The 20065-nt window shown below is 65.4% G+C and overlaps 3 protein-coding genes across 5 annotated transcripts; 1 reads left to right on the top strand and 2 right to left on the bottom strand.

Annotated features, from left to right (window-relative positions):
* Positions 1 to 81: 81 nt before the first annotated feature.
* On the bottom strand, positions 82 to 4460 carry MAX (MYC associated factor X). 2 transcript variants are annotated; one of them, XM_075163576.1, is made up of 5 exons: positions 4314 to 4460; positions 4084 to 4110; positions 1955 to 2068; positions 1147 to 1270; positions 82 to 1060 (listed from the first exon to the last, which is right to left on the bottom strand). In XM_075163576.1, exons 1-5 carry the CDS (start codon positions 4347 to 4349, stop codon positions 873 to 875), a joined length of 489 nt encoding a protein of 162 aa, XP_075019677.1. In that variant the 5' UTR covers positions 4350 to 4460; the 3' UTR covers positions 82 to 872. The 2 variants fall into 2 exon arrangements, with proteins under 2 accessions (XP_075019677.1, XP_075019678.1); XM_075163577.1 differs by having other exon boundaries at positions 1961 to 2068.
* A 219-nt stretch (positions 4461 to 4679) lies between these two features.
* On the bottom strand, positions 4680 to 8243 carry UNC93B1 (unc-93B1 regulator of TLR signaling). 2 transcript variants are annotated; one of them, XM_075163529.1, is made up of 12 exons: positions 8232 to 8243; positions 7843 to 7946; positions 7624 to 7765; positions 7374 to 7527; positions 7139 to 7300; positions 6944 to 7073; positions 6765 to 6858; positions 6539 to 6663; positions 6288 to 6470; positions 5933 to 6206; positions 5571 to 5689; positions 4680 to 5455 (listed from the first exon to the last, which is right to left on the bottom strand). In XM_075163529.1, the coding sequence occupies exons 2-12, from the start codon at positions 7924 to 7926 to the stop codon at positions 5186 to 5188; spliced, it is 1737 nt and encodes a 578-aa protein (XP_075019630.1). In that variant the 5' UTR covers positions 7927 to 7946; positions 8232 to 8243; the 3' UTR covers positions 4680 to 5185. The 2 variants fall into 2 exon arrangements, with proteins under 2 accessions (XP_075019630.1, XP_075019631.1); XM_075163530.1 differs by lacking the exon at positions 8232 to 8243 and having other exon boundaries at positions 4690 to 5455; positions 7843 to 8160.
* A 2221-nt stretch (positions 8244 to 10464) lies between these two features.
* LOC142088461 (aldehyde dehydrogenase family 3 member B1-like) lies at positions 10465 to 20005 on the top strand. The gene is given in 12 exon segments (XM_075163844.1): positions 10465 to 10503; positions 12167 to 12184; positions 12186 to 12370; positions 12793 to 12955; positions 15537 to 15647; positions 15807 to 15927; positions 16080 to 16165; positions 16401 to 16482; positions 16778 to 17164; positions 17246 to 17412; positions 17630 to 17729; positions 19376 to 20005. Coding segments are annotated over 12 exon segments (1653 nt in total). The 3' UTR covers positions 19570 to 20005.
* The last annotated feature ends 60 nt before the right edge of the window (positions 20006 to 20065 follow it).

Raw genomic sequence — 20065 nt, 5'->3', positions numbered from 1 at the left:
TGTTTCCAGCCCCTGCCGGGAGCTGCCCTGGTGCCACCTCCCCTCCCGCCCCAAGAACACGCGGCTACCACGGGGAAGGATAAAATAAGTTTTTTTTTGTTTTATTATTTATAGTCTTATAGTAAAGGGAAGCCTTAACTTGCAAGACAACTCTGGGCAGTATGTACAACATACCTTAGATCCATGGAATGAATGGCATCAAAACGGGGACGGGGTCACCTACGGGGCAGGGACGGGCCACTAGAGTTCAGAAAATGCCACGGAGGTGGGGAAGGGCTGGGGGAGGCGTTGGGGGGGCGAGGGAGGGAAGGAGGAGGGGGCAGGATGCACACGCAGACCACCCAGCCCGGCCCCCCGGGCTCTGCACCGTGGAGGGAGGGGTGCGGGCGCTGCCCCCGGCTCTTCACGGGCGCTGGGGGCAGGTGGAATTGCACACGCAGAAAATAAATAGCGAGACCCCCAGCGCTTACGGGGGGGCAGGCGCAGCTCCCCGCCGGGCCTGGCCTTTCGGGGGGTGCGGGGGGGGCTGCCCGGCTCCTGCACAGCCTCACCCTTCAGCTCCGGACTGCCGTGGTCCCCGGGTATAAATAGAAATGCTCATATAAAATCAGAAGGGAGAGGGGAGAGGGGCTCGCTAGTTGTGGGAGGGCGACGGGGACATCTCCTCGCGGCCCCCGGATCCCCCCAAGTCTGTCGGGCGGGCGCTGCGAGGCCCTGCCTGGCCGGCTCCCCCCGGGGCCGTTGCGGTTAGAGCGGGGAAAGGGCCGGGGAGGGCTGGGAAGCTGCAGTCCGAGAGCCTCTACGAGAGAAGGGAGAGTCCTTACGCAGCCGGCGGGCGGGCGGCCGACAGCGGCGGGGGGCCGTGGGGGGGCCTAACTGGCCTCCATACGCAGCTTCTTCCTGCTCTGCGGCTCGTCGGGCTCCGAGTCGGAGCTGGAGTCGGAGCCGCCGTCGAAGGCGGAGATGGTGCTGCCCTTGGGGTTGGTGTAGAGGCTGTTGTCCGTCGAGGGGTAGTTGGCCTGCAGCTGGGCGCTCGACCGGGCCTTCTCCAGCGCGCGCACTGCAAGGCAGGGCCACCGCGTCACCCCGGGCTCCGACACACGTGTCGCCCCCAGCTCCGGCTCCCGCGGGTCCCCCCCTGCTCACCTTGCTGCTCCAGGAGAGCGTTCTGCCGCTTGAGGTCGTCGATGTCCTGCTGGTGCGTGTGGTTTTTCCGGCGCATGTACTGGATGTACTCTGTGGCTTTGTCCAGGATTTGGGCCCGGGATGCCTGTTGCAATAGTGGGAAAAAACAAAGGCGAGATAAAGACCTAGCCCGAGGGGAACCGACCGGATTTCGCCTGCCCCGTCCCACCCGCAGCGCAGCAGAAAGGATTCTGCCGTTGCTCTGCTGTGCCAACGTCACCGGGCGAACCAAAGCCCACCCTCTTGTCCCCACCGGGGACCCAACTGGGGACCCCCGTGGCGGGGCAGAGCCTCGCTGGCACCAGGAAGGGTCGTTCCTGGACCCCGCTGCCGGTGCTCGGCTTGGGCTGAGAGAGTTGACTCCAGCCGAAATGTCCCCCACAGTGGCATCCCGAAACGAGAAGCCACCGTAGCGCAAGTGGGTGCCGACAGCCCCGCTGCCGCTGAGCAAAGCGCCGCTATCCCCGGCGGGCGGAGCTGCCCCGCGGCCGAGCCCGCAAGGTCCAGCCGCACGAGGTGGATTCGCCCCCTTCCCAAAAAAACCAGGCGGTGCCAGAGGCCGGGGCCGGGCAGCTCGGGCCGGCAGCGAGCGGGCAGGGCCGGGGTGCACGACCTGCCCCCAGGAATGCCGCTCGGCAGGGCCCGCGGGCAAGGAACCGCAGCTCAGCCCCGCTGCCATGGCTTCCCATCGCCGCCGTGGAAATCCCTGTCCAGCCGCGGGCCAGGACGCCGGGTGGGCGCGTGGCCGGGCTCCCACCGCGCTCCATACACTCACCTTCTCTCCTTGGAGGGAGGGGACGGAGTCCCGCAGGCTGTGGAAGCTGTCCTTGATGTGGTCCCTGCGCTTGCGTTCCAGCGCGTTGTGATGAGCCCGTTTGTCGGCCTGAGAGGGAAGGGAGAGGGGAGCCTGAGGGGATGGCACCACGGGGGAAACCGCAACCTGCTCCCCTCTCCCGTGGGTGCTGCGGGACAGCCCATCGGGTCCCAGAAGCAAACGTGAAAAGCCTCGTTAGTGTTTTGGCAGCCGCTTTGCCCGGCAGAGAGGCCAGGGCAGGAGGAGCCGGGCTGGCAGCTCCGGACGAGCTGCCCGGAGCCGGTGCGGGAGCTCAGCCGAACCCCCGAGCCCTCCTCGGCCGGGCGGCACGGGGGCCGCGACGCCTCCCGCTCGCCGCGGCGGCAGAGCCAGGGCGTGGGAAGGAGGCGGCTCCCGTTGCTTTCGGTTTCCCCAGGCCTGTCGGAGCCCGCGGGCGGCTTCCTCCTGCCCGGGCAGCCCCGGGGGGGCAGAGCCGGGGAGCGGGGGCCCAGCACAGCCCCAAGGGAGGGGAGCACCTCACAGCCCTCTGTCCTGCACCCCCCAGGACATGGCCCCCCCAAAATAACCAGACACAGGCCCCCCTCTATCTGCTCTCTGCCAAGACACACAACCCCACCCGCTCCCCCCACGTACACCCCCAAAATGTGGCCCCACACATCCCCCGTCCCAGAGACAGCCCCCCGGGGGAGAAGGCTCCACAAATCCCCCCCCAAGACCCCACGTGGCCGCCCCCAAAAGACACAAAGCCCATGTCTCCCGCTCGCCAAAAGAGATGCAGCCCCCACCGCCCCCAAAAGCCACCTCCCCATGCTCCCTCTCCCCTAAAGAGACCCAGCACCACAAGTTCCCCCCCCCAAAAGACACAAACCCCATGGGTGTCAGCCCCCCAAGAGCCCCAGCCCCACAGGTGCCCCCCTAAACACATGGCCCCTCCTGAGACACAGCCTCACAGGTGTGTATGTGTCCCCAAAACCCAGCCCCACAGGTCCCCCCCCCCAAGAGCCCCAGCCCCACAGCACCCCCCCCAAAGCCACAACCCCCCCCAGGAGACACAGCCCCACAGGTACACCCCATGCCCCACTAAGACCCAACCCCACAATTACCCCCCAAAACTCCCAAGCCCCAGATATCACCCCCCAAACCCACAACCCTACGTTCCTCCCCCCAAGAGCCCCAGCCCCACAAGTTCTGCCCCCCCCCAAAAGACACAAACCCCACGGGTGTCAGCCCCCCCCAAGAGCCCCAGCCCAACAGGTGCCCCCCTAAACACATGCCCACCCCAAGAGCCCCAACCCCACAAGTTCCCCCCCCAAAAGACACAAACCCCAGGGGTACCAGCCCCCCCAAGAGACACGGCCCCACAGGTTCCCCCCTCCCCAAAAAGACACAAACCCCACGGGTGTCAGCCCCCCCCAAGAGCCCCCCACACAAGTTCCCCCCTCCCCAAAAAGACACAAACCCCACGGGTGTCAGCCCCCCCAAGAGCCCCAACCCCACAGGTGCCCCCCCAAAAGACACAAACCCCACGGGTGTCAGTCCCCCCCAAGAGCCCCAACCCCACAGGTGCCCCCCCCAAAAGACACAAACCCCACGGGTGTCAGCCCCCCGCAAGAGCCCCAACCCCACAAGTTCCCCCCTCTCCAAAAAGACACAAACCCCACGGGTGTCAGCCCCCCCCCAAGAGCTCCAGCCCCACAAGTTACCCCCTGCCCAAAAAGACACAGACCCCACGGGTGTCAGCCCCCCCCAAAAGCCCCAGCCCCACAGGTGCCCCCCTAAACACATGCCCCCCCCGCGAGACACGGCCCCACAGGTTTGTGTCTGTCCCCCAAAACCCAGCCCCACAGGTTTGCTCCCCCCCCAAAAAGACACAAACCCCACGGGTGTCAGCCCCCCCCCGAGACACACGGCCCCACAGGTTCCCCCCCCGCGAAAGACACAAACCCCACGGGTGTCAGCCCCCCCAAGAGCCCCAGCCCCACAGGCCCCCCCCGTGTCACGGCCCCCCCCCCCGCGCAGGCGCACTGCCCCACCGCCCCTCTCGCCCCCACGTGCTCCCGGTACCGGTGGCGGCAGGGACGTACCGCGGACTGAAACCTCGGCTGCTCCTCCTGAGGGGACCGGGCCGACGGGGAGGAGGAAGAGGAAGCGGAGGGTGGCGGGGGTGGGGGGGGGAGGCACCGGGAAACCGGGCCGTGATGGGGGGGAAGGAGAGAGAGAAACCAAACGTTACCCCCCGCTGCCCCTTCCCCGGCGCTGCGGGCACCGGGGGGGAGCGGCGGGGGGGGTGTCGCGGTGGCGGGGGCCGACTCACGTCGCTCTCCACCTCGATGTCATCGTTGTCGCTCATCGCTACCGGCCGGGTGAGCCGCGGGCCGCGCCGCCACAACAACAGCCCGCAGCGCGCATGCGCCGCCGGCGGCACACGTGACCGCTCACCCCCTCCCTCCTCACCCTCTTCGGCGCGGGGGATTGTGGGTGAGGGAGTCCGCGGAGGGAGGCGGGGCGGCGATTCCCTCCTGGCGGGGACTACAGCTCCCGGCGTGCACCACGCTGGATCGCGGTGCACGCCGGGAGCTGTAGTTCCCGCCCGGGGCGGCGGTGGTGCCTGCTTCCCCTCATGGAGGGCGGCGAGGCCGCGACGACGCGAAGGCGAAGTACGGCGGCAGTGGGCGCGGAGGCGACGGGCGGGAGCGCTTTTATTGAGCTATGGGGGAGCAAAGGGGGGCCAGGCCGGCTTGGTTGTGGTATCTCAGGGGGTGGCAGGGGGCTGCGGGCCTGGCCTGGGGGGCTGCGGGCCTGGCTAGGGGGCTGTGGGCCTACCTGGGGGTCTGCAGGCCTGGCCTGAGGGTCTGTGGGCCTACCTGGGGGGGCTGTGGGCCTGCCTGGGGGGCTTCAGGCCTGATCTGAAGGGCTGCAGACCTGGCCTGGGGGGGCTGTGGGCCTGCCTGGAGGGCTTCAGGCCTGGTCTGAGGGGCTGCAGGCCTGGTTGGCGGGGCTGCAGGCTTGGCTAGGGGGTCTGCGGGCCTGCCTAGGGGCCTGTGGAGGCTGCCTGGCCTGAGAGAGGCCTGTGGAGGTTTGGGCCTGTTTGGGGGGTTTGGACAGCTCCAGGGAGGGCTGTGGACCCCCCCTCTGGTTCAGAGAGCGGGGGGGACCACCACGGAGGTGGGGCAGGACAGGCTGTCTCTAACCCAGTTGGTCCCCATCATCTTTTGGCAGCTCATCCCCGCTGGTGGCCTCTGCTGGGTGCTCATCATTGTCGTCCTTGCCGCCATCGCCCTCCGAGCCGGTCTCATCCGAGTCGTCCTCCTCCAAGTAGCGGTAGCCACGCATCTTGTGGCGCGGGCGGGGGATGCGGGGCAGGCGGTACGCCACGTGCTGTGCCAGCTTGTGCTCCATCCAGAGGTAAGCCCCAACCGCCACCGCCAGTGTCAGCAGCATGATGGAGAGCTTGGCCTGCAGGAGGGTGAAACCGGGGACTGGCGTGGCACTGCACCCCACCAAGGCCCTGGCGGGGATGGAGCCAGCTGGGGGGCACTGCGGGGACGGCTGCCTGCCTGGCCGCGCTTACCTTCATGGGCAGCCCTGACCACAGGTAGACGGTGAAGATCGCCAGGGCCTGCCACCAGTGGTAGATGGTGAAGACGAAGTCTTGGCGCTCCTTGTCCTCGTACAGCATGCCCAGGAGGACTGTGCCAGAGGGGACCGGCTGTCAGCATTCCCCTCCCATGCCGCTGTCCCCTCTCGGGGCACTGTTAGCAGGACCCAGCCGCAGCAGGTCTGTCCTGCTCCTTGTCTGTGGGTCCAAGGAGTTGGGGACCACCAGGTTGCGGTGCCAGGCGACACAAAGAGAGGAGGCATCGGGGAGCCGGGGACAACCTGGCCATGCCAGGGGACAAGAGAAGCTGTGTCGGGGACCTTGCCGGTACTCACTGCTAATGCTGGTCTTGTTGAGGGCGCTCCCCGTGCCCCAGAGCACGACTATGGCGTAGAGCAGCGGCGCCTGGACCCGCTGCCGGGGCTCTGGTGCCCAGCAGAAGAGAGTCACCAGGAGGCCGGCGTGGATGAGGGCTCCGGCCAGCAGCGGGATCTGCCGCCGCAGGCGCAGCATGCAAAGGGCCAGGCTGGAGCAGGCCGAGGCAGAGAAGCCGTAGGCCATGAGGAGGTACGCCAGCTTCTCCAGCCCCAGGGCACACACGCCGTAGTTCTGCAGCGAGGACAGGCTCAGCGTCACCCGGCCGGGGCTGTCCCCGCTCTGTCACCGCCCGGCCCCGTCCCTGCACCCTACCAGGGAGAAGCCAGTGCAGACGAAGAGCACCTCGAAGCCGCTGTAGATGAACAAAGGGAAGAGGTGGCGCAGGCGGTAGTCCCGCATGTGCTTGAAGGGCAGCTGGAAGATGTTCCCCCAGCCGATGCTGCGCAGGTCGATCTCCTCCGTGGGCCGATACGCCGAGCCGCAGAGCACCAGGACCTGCCGCGTGGCCGTGGGTGAGGCGCTGCTGGCGTCGCGGCCCGTCCCCTGCCCACCCCGGCACTCACCACCAGCATGGCGAGGAAGGCGGCCGCCATCAGGGCGCTCTCCACGATGATGAGGTTGACGCTGCGAGGAAGGCTTTGCAGCACTGTCTTGTTGAAGCCGGGCAGCGTGCCGTGGCTCAGGGTCCCTGCCAGGGGGACACACGCCGAGGCTCAGCCCCAACTGGGGAGGTCCCCGTGCCACCGCGCCATCCCACGCCACCGTGCCATCCCGCGCCCACGCGCTCACCGCAGTGCTTGACCCCGGAGAGCGTGTGGTTGAGCTGGTAGAGGTAGTTGTTGAGGAAGAAGAGCATGGGCATCTGAGCGCAGACGAAGCTCAGCTGCAAGATGTATAGCAGGGAGAGCTCAGCGCCGGGCTGTTTGGCGCGGCCCCCCGCCCGTGCCGCGCGCCCCGCCAGCGCTCACGTGGAAGCAGGCGTAGAAGACGGTCTGGAAGACGACGACGTAGGCGTTGCAGGCGCCCCGCGGCGCCCGCTGCTGCTCCTGCACGTGCTCCTCCTTGTAGTTGACGTACTCATAGTACTTCTGGGCCATCCTGCGTGGCACGGCGGGTCAGCTGGTGCCCCCCGGACCTCCCCATCTGCCCCCCCTGTTACTTACCGCGTGATGTAGTTGCCCATGGAGGCCCAGAGGGGCACGATGGCCACCCCGATGGCCACAGCGGAGGGCACCAGCGTGTAGTAGCGCTCCCAGTAGTTGCTGGAGACGAAGAGGGCATAGATTCCCACCGCCAGGAACATGGCCCACTTGGTGCCGAAAAACCTGCCGGGGCGAGGAGGGGGAAGCGTGGGCGCCCGTGCCGGGGTGCCGGCGGGGAGCGCGGGCAGCGCCGTACCTGATGAGGACAGGCGTGTAGAGCAGCGCCGCGACGGGGGTGACGTTGATGCCCATCAGCACCTTGCGGTCGATGTCCTCCAGCTGTATGTTGCTGTACTTCACCTCCCGGTAGGTCTCATCGTAGTGCAGGATCAGCTGCATCTCCAGGAGGCCTGGGGGGGGGGTCCAGCGGCTGTCACCCCCTGCCCCGCGCCCCCCACACCCCTCCCACCACGGCAGGGGGTCCCCGGGGTGGGGCAGGGCCGTACCCAGGTAGACGCCGTAGGTGAGCATGCCGGCCAGGCTGGCGGCCAGCACGTTCTTGACCACGCCGAGGCGCTTGCGGCGGAAGTACTTCTGCTCCTCCTCCTCCTCGTTGTAGTCGGGGTGAGCACCCACAAAATCATCCAGCTGCGGGTGACCCCAGACGTCAGCCCTGGGGACGGCCACCGCGGGCCTGGCCCCCATGGGTGTCCCCCCGGCCTCACCTGCGCCTCTGTCCCCTCGGCGCCCAGCCCGTCACCCGCCACCGTCTTGGCCGCATCCTGGTAGCAGCTGGGGTCTTTCTCCATCGCTGCCTCTGGGGGCGGGCCTGGATGGTGTCAGGGATGGGGGGACCCTGTTGGCACCCCCAAGACCTGCACCCATGTTTCTTGTACCCCCAGAGCTGCACCCATAGGCCCAGCACGCCCAGACCCTGCACCCATGTGCTTTGCACCGGTTTCCTGCACTCCCAGCCCCTGCGCCCCTACACCCAGCACCGTGCGCCCTGCACCCATGTGCTCTGCACCCAGCACCCCCAGCCCCTGCACCCATGTGCTCTGCACCCCTGCGCCCAGCACCCCCACACCGGCACCCCAGCCCGTGCTCCCGGTACCCGGTGCCGGAGCCGCACGGGGCGGGGCGGCGCCGCTTCCTCTTTCGGAGGGGGGCGGGCGGGACAGGGGCGTTTAAAGGGGCCGCTCCCGCACCCCCGGGCCCGGCACCCCCGGTGTCCCGCACCCCCCGTGCCCCTCACCTGCGCCGGTCCTCAGCACCCTGATCCCCCCCCCGAACAGCACCCATCCCACCCCAACCTGCACAGCACCCTGACCCCCCCTGCACAGCACCCATCCCACCCCAACCTGCACAGCACCCTGACCCCCCCTGCACGGCACCCATCCCACCCCAACCTGCACAGCACCCTGACCCCCCCTGCACGGCACCCATCCCACCCCAACCTGCACAGCACCCTGACCCCCCCTGCACGGCACCCATCCCACCCCAACCTGCACAGCACCCTGACCCCCCCTGCACGGCACCCATCCCACCCCAACCTGCACAGCACCCTGACCCCCCCTGCACGGCACCCATCCCACCCCAACCTGCACAGCACCCTGACCCCCCCTGCACAGCACTCATCCTACCCCAACCTGTGCAGCACTCTGACCCCCCCCTGCACAGCACCCTTGCACACGCCCCCCTGCACAGCACCCATTGCACCCCCCCTTGCACAGCACCCACCCCAACCCACACAGCTCCCATCCCACCCCCTGCACAGCACCCTGCTCCCCAGCACCCCTGTCCCCCCCAGCACCCCCACCACTCCCACCAGGCCCTGGTGTGGGTGCTGCCTGCTCGGGATGGCCCGTGGCGCTGGGTGCCTGCCCTGGGCCCTGCCGCTCTCGCTTCCCCTTCCCGGCCTGGGTGATGTGGCAGGGTGCCCGGGTGGGGGGGACACCCTGGTTTGGGGGTGCGGGGCTGGTTTGGGGGGTCGTGGGGGCATAACCCAAAACCCAGGGCCAGGAGGGCACCCAGGCACGTGGCGATGCCGGGGTGCCTGCAGCCGTGCAGTGCCGGTGCCCCGGGGCAGGGTGGGGAGACCTCTGGGCAGGGCGGAGAGGGTGAAATCTCCGTCACGGGGAGTCATGGCAGGATCCGGCCCAGCCGGTAGCGGAGGATTCTTGAGATGCGGTGGAGGAGCAGCCAGCGCCACGTGGGGAGGGTGCTGAGGCCGTGGCTCCCGTGGGATGGGGGGGACATGGCAGGGGACAGTCCCGGGAAGGGCCATGGCAGCGCTGCAGGATGCAGCACCTGCCCCGAGGCCCCCCTCGCCCCGGGCAAGGGCGAGAGGAGCCACCCCGGGGTGCTGGGGGGAAAGGGCCCTTCCTGGGGGTGCGGGTCCGTGGTCCTGAACCCGAGCGATGGTGGGCAGCGAGGTGGGCTGTGGGTGCAACCCCCCCCAGCGTGTCCCACCGGGGCCGATTTGGGTCCCCAGCACCGTGCAACCCCCAGGTCTGCAGGCACCTCTGCTTGGGCTGCGGTGACTCCGATGGAGAGCTGGTCCCCTGGTTTTCCCCATCCCCGGGGGCCGTGCGGAGCATCTCCTCCCTGGGCACATCCCACATTGGGAAGGGGGACCCTGGTAACCCCCACGAGCCCATTCTGGGTCCCTTGCGGGTCTCTCTGGCGGACATGTGGCATCCTCTGTGGAGGCAGGGGCTGCCTGGGGACGGCTGTGCCCCCCTCAAAGCCGGGGCTGGCTCCTGGGGCTGCCCCGGGCATCATGGCCGAGCTGATGGTGCCAATTTGGGGTGCTGCCCGGGGGGAAACCATTCCCCCTTCCCTGGGGGGCTGCTGCGGGTCCCCAGGGAGCATGGCCACAGGGGCTGAGCCCAGGGTGCAGCGGCGGGGCACATGGGGCAGGGCTGCTGCCCTTCCTGTTGACGAAGCGGGGTAATTAGGGCCGGGCAGGGGAGCGGGCGTGCGGGGAGCCGGTGTCAGCGGAGAGGGAGGCGAGGGCTGCGGTGCTGGGCGGGAGGAACCGGTGCCGGCGGGCAGGGCCGGGCAGGGGGTGAGCTGAGGGCTCAGCCGGCCGACACTGGGGTGGGAGTGGGCAGCCCTATGGACAGACACGGGAGCCGTGGGGTGTCTGCGGGGTCCCCATGGGTCAGGGTGGTCCCGGGGAGCAGGATGATGGGTGTCTATGGGATCCCTGTGGGTCAGGGTGGCCCTGGGGAGTAGGGTGAGGGGTATCTATTGGTCACGGTACCCCTGGGAAGCAGGATGAGGGGTGTCTGTGGGGTCCCCGTGGGTCAGGGTGGTTCCAGGGAGCAAGGTAAGGGGTGTCTATGGGGTCCCTGTGGGCCAGGGTGGTCGCAGAGAGCAAGGTGAGGGGTGTCTGTGGGGTCCCAGTGGGTCAGGGTGGCCCAGGGGAGCAGGGTGAGGGGCATCTCTGTGTCCCAATGGGTCAAGGTTCATGATGGCCATGGGAGTTCCCCAGTGTCACCGTCCCATGGGGGAGGTCCCATCCCATCCCAGGTCTTGTCCCCATTGCCAGCCCCACGGAGGCGGGGTGCTATCTCCCCACGGCCAGCCCCACGGAGGCGGGGCACAGTCCTGCCCGCCCCTGGCCATCAGGCCCGGCCACTGGCCCCACAGCATTTAGGAGGGACACCCTGAGCCTCGGCAGTGCAGCCCGGCCTCGCGCTCCTCTCGCCACCACTCAGCCCCCCCAGGTAGGCACCTCGGGGACCCCCCTGCGCAGCACTCGGCTGGCCCCACGCTGGGCTTCTCCAGCCCCACGCTGGTGGAGGCTGTGGGGCACTGGGCACCCCGCTGGGTGGGTTCCCCCGAGGAAGGGTGGGTGCATTGGGCATGGAGAGGGGCAGATGTGGGGCTGCGGCTCTGCCCCCCAGCTCTGGGCATGGCTTCGTGTGCTGGTGGAGCGATGCTGTGCCCAAAGGTGGGCTGAGCTGCGGCAGTACCGGTGCTGGCTCACACGGCCTCACACTGGGGTCCCTGGGGATCCCAGGGGTCAGCCTGGGATGCTGCCCCACACCGGGGTCCCTGGGGATCCCAGGGGTCAGCCTGGGATGCTGCCCCGCACGGGGGTCCTTGCGGATCCCAGGGGTCAGCCTGGGATGCTGCCCCACACGGGGGTCCCTGGGGATCCCAGGGGTCAGCCTGGGATGCTGCCCCGCATGGGGATCCTTGCGGATCCCAGGGGTCAGCCTGGGATGCTGCCCCACACGGGGGTCCCTGGGGATCCCAGGGGTCAGCCTGGGATGCTGCCCCGCGTGGGGATCCTTGCGGATCCCAGGGGTCAGCCTGGGATGCTGCCCCACACGGGGGTCCCTGGGGATCCCAGGGGTCAGCCTGGGATGCTGCCCCGCATGGGGGTCCTTGCGGATCCCAGGGGTCAGCCTGGGATGCTGCCCCGCGTGGGGATCCTTGCGGATCCCAGGGGTCAGCCTGGGATGCTGCCCCACACGGGGGTCCCTGGGGATCCCAGGGGTCAGCCTGGGATGCTGCCCCGCATGGGGGTCCTTGCGGATCCCAGGGGTCAGCCTGGGATGCTGCCCCGCGTGGGGATCCTTGCGGATCCCAGGGGTCAGCCTGGGATGCTGCCCCACACGGGGGTCCCTCGGGATCCCAGGGGTCAGCCTGGGATGCTGCCCCACACAGGGGTCCCTGGGGATCCCAGGAGTCAGCCTGGGATGCTGCCCTGCATCGGGGTCCCTGAGGTCCCCGCGGGGTGACCCCGTGTCGGCAGGGCAGCCCGGGCAGGTCCATGGCCGGAGGCTGGCGGCCGTCCCGGAGCGCGGGGAGGGCCCGGGAATCCCAAGCATCCCCCGCCAGGCGCACCGGGACATCCGGCAGCCGCGCCGGGCTGAGTCACCCGGTGGCCGGGACAGCCCTGAGCTCCAAGCCACCCTTCAAAGGTGCTGGAGGCAGCCCCGGCCGGCTCGGGGCTCGGGTGTCTCGCTGCAGGAGAGCCGGCATCTCCGGTGCTTCCAGCTCCGACATAACCCACCCCGTGTCTCTCCCCAGGGCCACCACATTCTCCGTGGAGACCGGCAGCTCCTTCCCCCAGCTCGGCATGCACCAGCCCCTCGAGCCCCCCGGGCAGCACCCCCCGGGCTCCGGCAAGTGCAGCCCCGTGGGCAGCGATGCCGGGAAAGCCGCCGGGTGCAGCGCAGGCAGCGGGGGCAGTGGAGGCATCGGGAAGGGGCCAGTGATCTGCAGTGCCGTATGGTGAGAGCGAGGGGCCGGGGGCATGTGGCTTGGGGGCAGAAGGGAGACAGGTTCGTTGGGGTGAGGGGGGCAGGGGGTGCTGTGACGGTGCTGGGGTTCTGGGGTCCCGGGGTTGGTGCTGATGAGGGATGCTGGGGGACAAGTTTGGGGTCCGTGGGCCACCATACACCAGTGGGAAGGAGACAAGGGACTGCCGGGAACGGTGCCGTGTAGGGGGCCCAAGGAGCCCTTGCTCCCGGCAGCAAGGGGAAGACCCAGGTGTCCAGGCTCCCTGCTATCTCCCCAGGGACTCTGGGGCTCCAGTTTGATGCTGGGCTGTGGTGAAGCGGAGCTGGGGCGACGTGGAGCTCCTCTCCCTTGTCACCCGGAGGGTGAGGGGCTGTGACAATGCTGGGATCCCTCTGACATCCCTGTGCCCGCAGTGCTAACCCCTACGCGGGGCTGGTGAACCACCTGCGGGCAGCCTGGCTTTCGGGGAAGACGCGGCCCATGGAGTACCGCGTGGCCCAGCTGGAGGCCCTGGGACGTTTCTTGGATGAGAAGAAGGAGGACATCCTGGAGGCCACCGCCTTGGACATGGGCAAGGTGAGAAGGGGCCGGGTGCTCGCCACAGGGTCACATCTTTGGGGCTCTGCATACCCCCCTTCTCTGGGTCTGCACCTCTGGGTGCAGGTGTGGGGGTCTGGGCATGGGGGTCCGCTCGTTGGGGTCCAGCATCCCCCTTGATGTGCTCCAGGGCTGGTGTGGCACACCCGTAGGTGCTGGGTCCCTGCCGAGCTCTCCACAGCTGGGGTTAGCCACAGCACACGTAGGCACCACGCCACCGGGCAGGCTCGATGCTGCTAACCTCGTCCGCAGTGCACTTAAACCGGGCAAAGCCCCCGTTGGTCGATGTGAGGTGGGAACCTCAGCCTTACTGAGTTTCATGCATCGAGTTCCTGGTGGCTTCATGCGACCTCCACAGAGGGTGATGGCTTGGGATGCTCCTCGCCAGCGCGGTCGCACCCGGGATTACCGGCTTTGTGCAACGTGCTGGCCTTGCACATTCTTCCCCGGCCTGCTCAGGTTCAGGGCGGCTTGCCGGCCTTGCAGGGACTGGTTTCGCTGGCACGGTGCTGAGCCGTGCGGTGATACAGGTGGGGACCTCTGGGGACCTGGATGTGGCTCTGGGTGTTGTGGCACGCCGGGAGCTCCTGGATGGTCTGTTGAGGAAGCGGGAGCATCCCCGCCGTGGCTGTGTCTAGCAGTCTCAGCTCATCTCTTCTCTGTCGGCTGCTTCAGGACCCTATTCTCCCCCTTTTTCCCTTCCTGACGTGAGCTGCAGCCCAACAGACCACCGCACGCTTTGGTCATGTGGTGTTAGGAAATGTTTTCGGAGGGGTGGCTTGCCCTGGCGCAGCGTAACTGGTCTTATCTGGTAGTGGTAGCACTCGGACCCAAAGGACTTGTGTCTGCGGGTGTATCAGCACAGCGGTCGTGCCCTCAGACACGGGTTTCAATATCCTGACATCTCCCCAGGCTTGTAATTGCCTTGTTTGTTGGGGTGAGGGCCTTCTCCTTCAGCCGTGGGTTGATAGGCATCAGCGCTCGAGGTGTGTCCTTCATCTCTCCTAATTGTATGTAATTAGAGCCGGTTGTCTAGTAATACGCTTGTTATGCAGTCGGGCCTTCATAGTTAGATGGACAATTCATCTGGTCTTACGTATCTGAGGTGGGTGCCTCACCTCCAGGGGTGCCAGTTTCTCTCCACTGATGACTGAAGGAATTTGGATGACCTCAGACTTAATGTCCCATCTCACAACCTCCGTGTCCCATCAAAACCCTTAATGGCCCATCTTCACCAGCAATTTCCTCATCCTCCTAGTGATGCAACTGTCAGCCCGGGCTGAGAGTGGCCCCGTTGCTTCACCGGACATGTGATGTGCCTGCTGAGTCCTCACATCTAGGAGCAGCTCGGCCTCCTGGCAGCGGCACGTGTCCAGGCGCTTGAGCGGCGTTGGGGACCTGAAGGTCTCTTGAGTGTGGCTTGGTGGTGGAGCATGAGAGGTTTGCTGCCTCGAGTCAGCAACCAAACGTTCTAACCCCAAAGTGGTGTTTTGCTGCAGCGATGGAGGAAGGCTCCCACCCAGGGATGCTTTTGGGTTGGAGGAGTCCAAAGGACGTTGTGGTGGAGGGTGTCGGGCAGCTGCGCCCACCGCGCTTTGCAAACACAGCTTCACAGCACAGGAGCTTTGCTCCTCCTGCTCTCCAGGGCGACGGAGGGGCTTTACTGAGCCTGCCGAGTTATCTTCTCGTGTCTTCACACTTCTCCTGCAAGAACGGTCCTGAGCTGTGCTTCACGGCTGTGGTTACGGCAGTGGAGAGGACCCACCGCCTGCAGGAAATGCTTCGGCGCCCTGCAGTCCCGGCTCTGACATCTTGCCACCGTTCCCGAGTCAGCGTCCTTTTAGTCACTGCCTGTTGGGATGGTCTATCTTGGAGAAACCTGCTGGGTTTGTTTAATTCCCCGACTGGGGCATCTCACCTGACCTGCCTTTCCCAGCCGCGTGCCGGCTCAGCGCAGGAGCCCCAGGAGCTGCGGGGGGTTTCTGCCCAGGACGGGAGTCTGGTGGCATTCAGCCGAGCTCCATCATGAGGTGTTTAATTAAGTGGTTGCTCTTCTTCATACTTCTCTTTGAACAAAGCAAGGTCTTAAGTTCAGCTTTCGTGCACGGGCTGTGGGAGGGAGCTTTGCTTCCAGCTCATGTGCCCAAGTGATTGGGACACAAACGCACTGGTGCAAGAGCACTGTCCCATCCCGGGTCAGCGGTGCGGAGCTGCCTCTGACACCGGTACCAGCTTTTCTGGAGCTTCTGGAGCTCTGGTGACATTGCTTGGTCCCCCCTTGGCTCAGGGCTCTGTTGCCAGGTGAGCAGTTCACAGATGCTGAGCTCAGGAGGCTGTTAAATATTGTTTTTTCCCTCTGGCCAAATACCTATTTTCATAAAATTTCAGGGACTGTGATATTCCCTGGGGGTTGCAGGAGGCGATAGCAACTTCTGCTTAATACCTTCTACTTAATAGCTTCTACTGCTCTTCCTGGGCAGAAGCGGGGGAGATGTCTACTGCGGGTGGGGAGGAGATGGGGTCGGTGTTGGGGTGATGCTTATGTGATGTCTGTCCCCAGCCGTCCTTTGAGGCTTACTTCACCGAGATCCTCCTCTGCAAGAACGAGCTTAACAACACCCTGAACAACCTGTCCCACTGGATGAAGGACGAGAACGTGGACAAGAATCTGGTAAGGGGGAAGCTCTGGGCTGACCTGGGAAGGGAAGAGCGGGAGACGAATTGCGGGTGGCAAGGGGCAGAGCGGGTTGGGGAGGGGAGCGCTGCGTGCTGGGCTGAGGCGGGGCGGGAGGCGGTGGGAACGGCACTGAGGTCGTGGCCTTGCTCGCAGGTGACACAGCTGGACTCAGCCTTCATCCGCAAGGACCCGTACGGGGTGGTGCTCATCATCGCGCCCTGGAACTACCCCATCAACCTCTTCCTGGTGCCCCTCATCGGGGCCATCGCTGCCGGTGAGCTAAACCTGTTCCCTGGCCCGGAGGATCCAGGCAGTGCCGGGCACCGGCGAGGGGGTCTGGCGGGGGGCCTCGTCCCCAGGCTGGGGTGCCAGAAGGGCTGGCTGTCACCGTGTCACTGCTCTGATGTCCTGTCGATCTCCCCCCAGGTAACTGTGTTGTTGTCAAACCCTCGGAGACAGCCAAGAGCTCTGAGAGACTTGTTGCTGAAATGCTGAGCTGCTACCTGGACAATGTAAGAAGCTCTCCCTGTTCTTGTCCCTGTCCCTGCCCCGGGGTCGTGGTGTTCCCAACCCTGCCTTGCAGACACCAGCACCACACCACCCCTGGTTTCAGGTGCTGCCGTACCTCCTTCCGCCACGCTCAGCCGTGTCCACACGCCCAGCAGCCCGGGGTGCTGGTGGTGGGGACAGGGACACAGTGGCCCGGGCAGGTGCTGACAGAGGTTGACCCTTCCTCTTATGTTTCAGGACTGCTTTGCCGTGGTGACCGCCGGCGTGCAGGAGACCACCAGGCTGCTGGAGAACAAGTTCGACTACATCTTCTTCACTGGTACGTCCCGCGGGCCAGAGCAGAGCCCTGCCTGGTTTTCGGGCGATGAGGAAGAGGGGTTCCCTCTGGACACCCCGCTGTGGCTTACCCTGCCCACCAACGTGAGACGGTGGGCAGCCTGCCTGCCAACAGGCAGGGCTTGCGCTGGGGATCCGGTGTCAGGATCTGTTGGAGGATCCGGGACGTGCGTGTCTGAGGGTCTGGTGGGACTTAGTGCATTTCCCCTGGGCCTGGCTCCCCAGAGTGCCGTAGCTGGTGGGATCCCTGCCGTGATGCGTCTCTTCCCTGCCCACAGGCAGCCCCTCCGTGGGGAGGATCATAATGACAGCCGCTGCCAAGCACCTCACGCCCGTGACGCTGGAGCTGGGGGGCAAGAACCCCTGCTACGTGTCTGACACCTGCGACTTGCAGAACGTGGCCCGGCGGGTGGCCTGGGGCCGCTTCTTCAACGCGGGGCAAACCTGCATCGCGCCCGACTACGTGCTGTGCAGCTTGGAGATGCAGGAGAAGCTGATGCCCGCCCTGCGCGAGGCCATCACTGAGTTTTTTGGCTCCAACCCCCAGGAATCCCCCGACTTCGGCCGCATTGTGGGGGACAAGCAGTTCCGCCGCATCCGGGCGCTGCTGTGCAGCGGGCGCGTGGCCATCGGAGGACAGACGGATGAGAAGGAGCGATACATCGGTGAGGGCCCGGGGCCCGGGGCTTGTGGGAGCACACGTGCCCGTGCTCTGAGTCATGCGTTGCCATAACCCTTCTCCGCAGCTCCCACGGTGCTGGCGGACGTGCTGCCCACTGATCCTGCCATGCAGGAGGAGATCTTCGGGCCCATCCTGCCCATCGTTGTTGTGGCCAACATGGACGAAGCCATTGACTTTATCAATGCGCGGCCGCAGCCGTTGGTCGTCTACGCCTTCTCCTGTGACAGCAAGGTGCGTGTGGTCCATGGACCAGAAAGGGGGGTGAGGGAAACGGGGCAGAAAGGCTAGTGCCCACCTTGCCAACACCCCAGGGCATGCTCTGAAAAGTCTTTTGAGCCCAGCTGCTCTGGGCACACGGGGCTGATGGATGAGTTGGGTGATGTTTGAGAAACGCTGCCCGTGGAGCCAGGGTGCAAGACCCACATTCCCTTCTCTGCTTCCCTCCCAGGTGGTGAACCAGGTCCTGGAGCGGACAAGCAGCGGTGGCTTCTGCGGCAACGACACCCTGATGCACGTGACGTTGACCTCGCTGCCCTTCGGTGGGATCGGTAGGTCCAAATGCCCCTGGCCAGCGCGAGCCAGGCGTGATCCCACCCTGGTGCCTGAGCCATGCTGGCCACGGGAGATGGGGCGCCCAGGCCTGGGCCCCAGGCCCAGAGGGCTCAATGGTCTGTAGGGAAATTCTTCGGCACCAGATAGGACCCCAGCAGAAGCCCTTTGCTTCACTGCGCCAGGGCTGAGCTCCGGGGCTCTGCAGCCCTGCTTCTGCTGAACACGCGTGGAGCACTGCGAGGCTTCTTCTCTCCGTGTTTGCCATCCCAAGCACGGAGTTCCCTGTGTAGTGGAAATGCTTCATGTATCAGGTAGAGAAGTTTGTACCACTTGGGCATTTCCTTGGTGTTTCTGAGCAGCACGGGCACCGCGAGTGAATATTGTGCCAGGGTTGGGTTCCTGCCCTGCTCAGGCTTCCCTGGGAGCTCCTCAAGTGCTGCTCCCTTTCCTCTATCTGTCACTCTGCTCCTCGCCTGGAGCACGGCCGAGGCGTTGTGCTTCTAGGGTAGGTGAGCTTCCTCCTGCAGGCAGCGTGGTGCTGGATGGGAGCCCTTAATGTCACTCAGGAGCAGGCTTGTACATTCATTCTGCTTTTTAAGGCTAAAGAGTGGGAGCAAAACGCTTATAAATGTCTGGGAGATCTGGTTATGGTAACTTGGAGGTCCTCCTCAGCAAAGAGGAAGAGTTTCTGCTCTCCAGGGGCAACAACAGTTGTTCTCTCTGCGAGGTCTGCTCAGCCCTGGGCCCTGGTTGTAGCATTGTCCAGGGAAGAGCACAGGAACACGGGAAGCCTCTGACGATGTTTCCCCAGAATACTTTCCCAGTCTCCTGGTCTCTTCCCCAGAATATTCTCTGGGGAAAATATTTCAGTTTTATGCTGCCCATGCTCAGCATCTCTGTCGGGGCTGGCAGCCGATTCAGACGTAATAGGACACCACGACAGCAAAGCACAATTAATTCCTCGCCTGACTGTGGCTCAGGGAACAATTTTTGGTGGTTCCCATACCGTAACTTATCTTTATGGAAATGATTCAGACAAACTGCCTCAAATTATCAGGTGAAGCCATTTTATAGCAGCCCGGTCAGGCGAAGGGTCTGAAGTCATCGGGGTGAGATGGCATTCAGCAAAGCTTCCACAGTAGCTCGGATGTGAAGTCATTGGGCTATTAACCACGATGTGCAACCTCAAGCTTAAACCAGCCACAGGAATCAGGAGAACTGGTGCTGCCAATGTGGCTTCAATTTTTAAGAGCTCCAGGAAGAAGCTGACCTTCGTAGGGGCCACGCTGGTAGCTCCTAACCATGGGTAGATATGGTAGAGCACGGTAGAGGTTGTAAAGGGAAATCGAGCCTCGTAGACCCAGCAAAGCTTATGTGGATAAAAGTAGGCCAGTAAAAATGATGCACTTGGACCTCCAAACGGTGGTGAGCTGCAGAAGGATTTGCTGGACTGAGTAGCTGTAGAGCTGGAAAAGGTGCAGGGAAGGGTGAGGTCTCCTCCACCATGTCTGCGTTGCTCAGCAGCGGGAGCATTTGCGTAAGAAAAACCTGTGAAGTTTTCTTTGTGTTGACAATGCTCGGAGTGGGCAGGAGCAGCGTCCCGTGGCCAGTTTGGACCTGTGCTGCGTGTTGTGTGTTGCAGGAAACAGCGGCTTGGGGAAATACCACAGCAAGTTCACCTTCGACACCTTCACCCACCACCGCGGCTGCCTGCACCGCAACATGGGCCTGGAGGCCCTCAACGCCCTGCGCTACCCGCCCTACAGCCAGCAGAAGCTGGGGCTGTTGGCGGCCACCGTCGAGATCAAGCGCAAGGGCATGTGCACCCTGCTCTGAGGGCTGCCCCGCACTGCTCATGGACCGGGGGGCGGAATTCTGGCTGGGTCCCCCCGGGGAGCAAAACCACCCTCCCCAGGAGGCCGGTATCCTCCTCCCTCCTCCGCACCCATCCCTGTTCCCTTGCCATGTCCTTTGCCCAGTGCACGTCGGACGGCGGGGACGGACACCTCCTCCTGCACGCTTGCTCCTCCCCAGCTGCGTCTGCTCCGGACTGTGCCAGGACACATCTGAAACGGCAAAAAGTTCTTTTTCTCACCCCGTACTTGTCTTCCCAGCAGAGAAACAGTCCCCGCGAGGCTGCGGACGAGCAGTTAGCCCCATCTCCTGTTAGACGGACCTTTCCCTCTGGATGAACCTCGCTCTCCCTCCTCTCAGTGCCGGCTGTTGCTTTTTCCTCCGTGTAACCCTGCCTGTAGTAAAGACTTTGCATTGAGCTCTCCTGCCTGGCCTTGCCTCGTGCCTCCATCGCCCGCCTTGGGGGATGCCGGGCAGG

The sequence above is a fragment of the Calonectris borealis genome, chromosome 14, assembly GCF_964195595.1.
Source record: "Calonectris borealis chromosome 14, bCalBor7.hap1.2, whole genome shotgun sequence".
NCBI lineage: Eukaryota > Metazoa > Chordata > Aves > Procellariiformes > Procellariidae > Calonectris > Calonectris borealis.
The sequence above is the reverse complement of the archived record's forward strand: the minus strand, read 5'-3'. Positions and strand labels throughout refer to the sequence as shown.

What these genes read in the sequence shown, in the direction of transcription:
- MAX (XM_075163576.1), bottom strand. Translation starts at nt 4,349, where the DNA reads ATGAGCGACAACGATGACATCGAGGTGGAGAGCGAC. An exon ending in AGCCGAGGTTTCAGTCCGCG is followed by an intron (nt 2,069 to 4,083) that starts GTACGTCCCTGC and finishes CTTCCCTCTCAG; the next exon opens with GCCGACAAACGGGCTCATCA. An exon ending in CGCTCTCCTGGAGCAGCAAG is followed by an intron (nt 1,061 to 1,146) that starts GTGAGCAGGGGG and finishes CCTGCCTTGCAG; the next exon opens with TGCGCGCGCTGGAGAAGGCC.
- UNC93B1 (XM_075163529.1), bottom strand. Translation starts at nt 7,926, where the DNA reads ATGGAGAAAGACCCCAGCTGCTACCAGGATGCGGCCAAGACGGTGGCG. An exon ending in CTCCGGGGTCAAGCACTGCG is followed by an intron (nt 6,664 to 6,764) that starts GTGAGCGCGTGG and finishes TCCCCCTGGCAG; the next exon opens with GGACCCTGAGCCACGGCACG. An exon ending in TCTGCACTGGCTTCTCCCTG is followed by an intron (nt 6,207 to 6,287) that starts GTAGGGTGCAGG and finishes TCCTCGCTGCAG; the next exon opens with AACTACGGCGTGTGTGCCCT.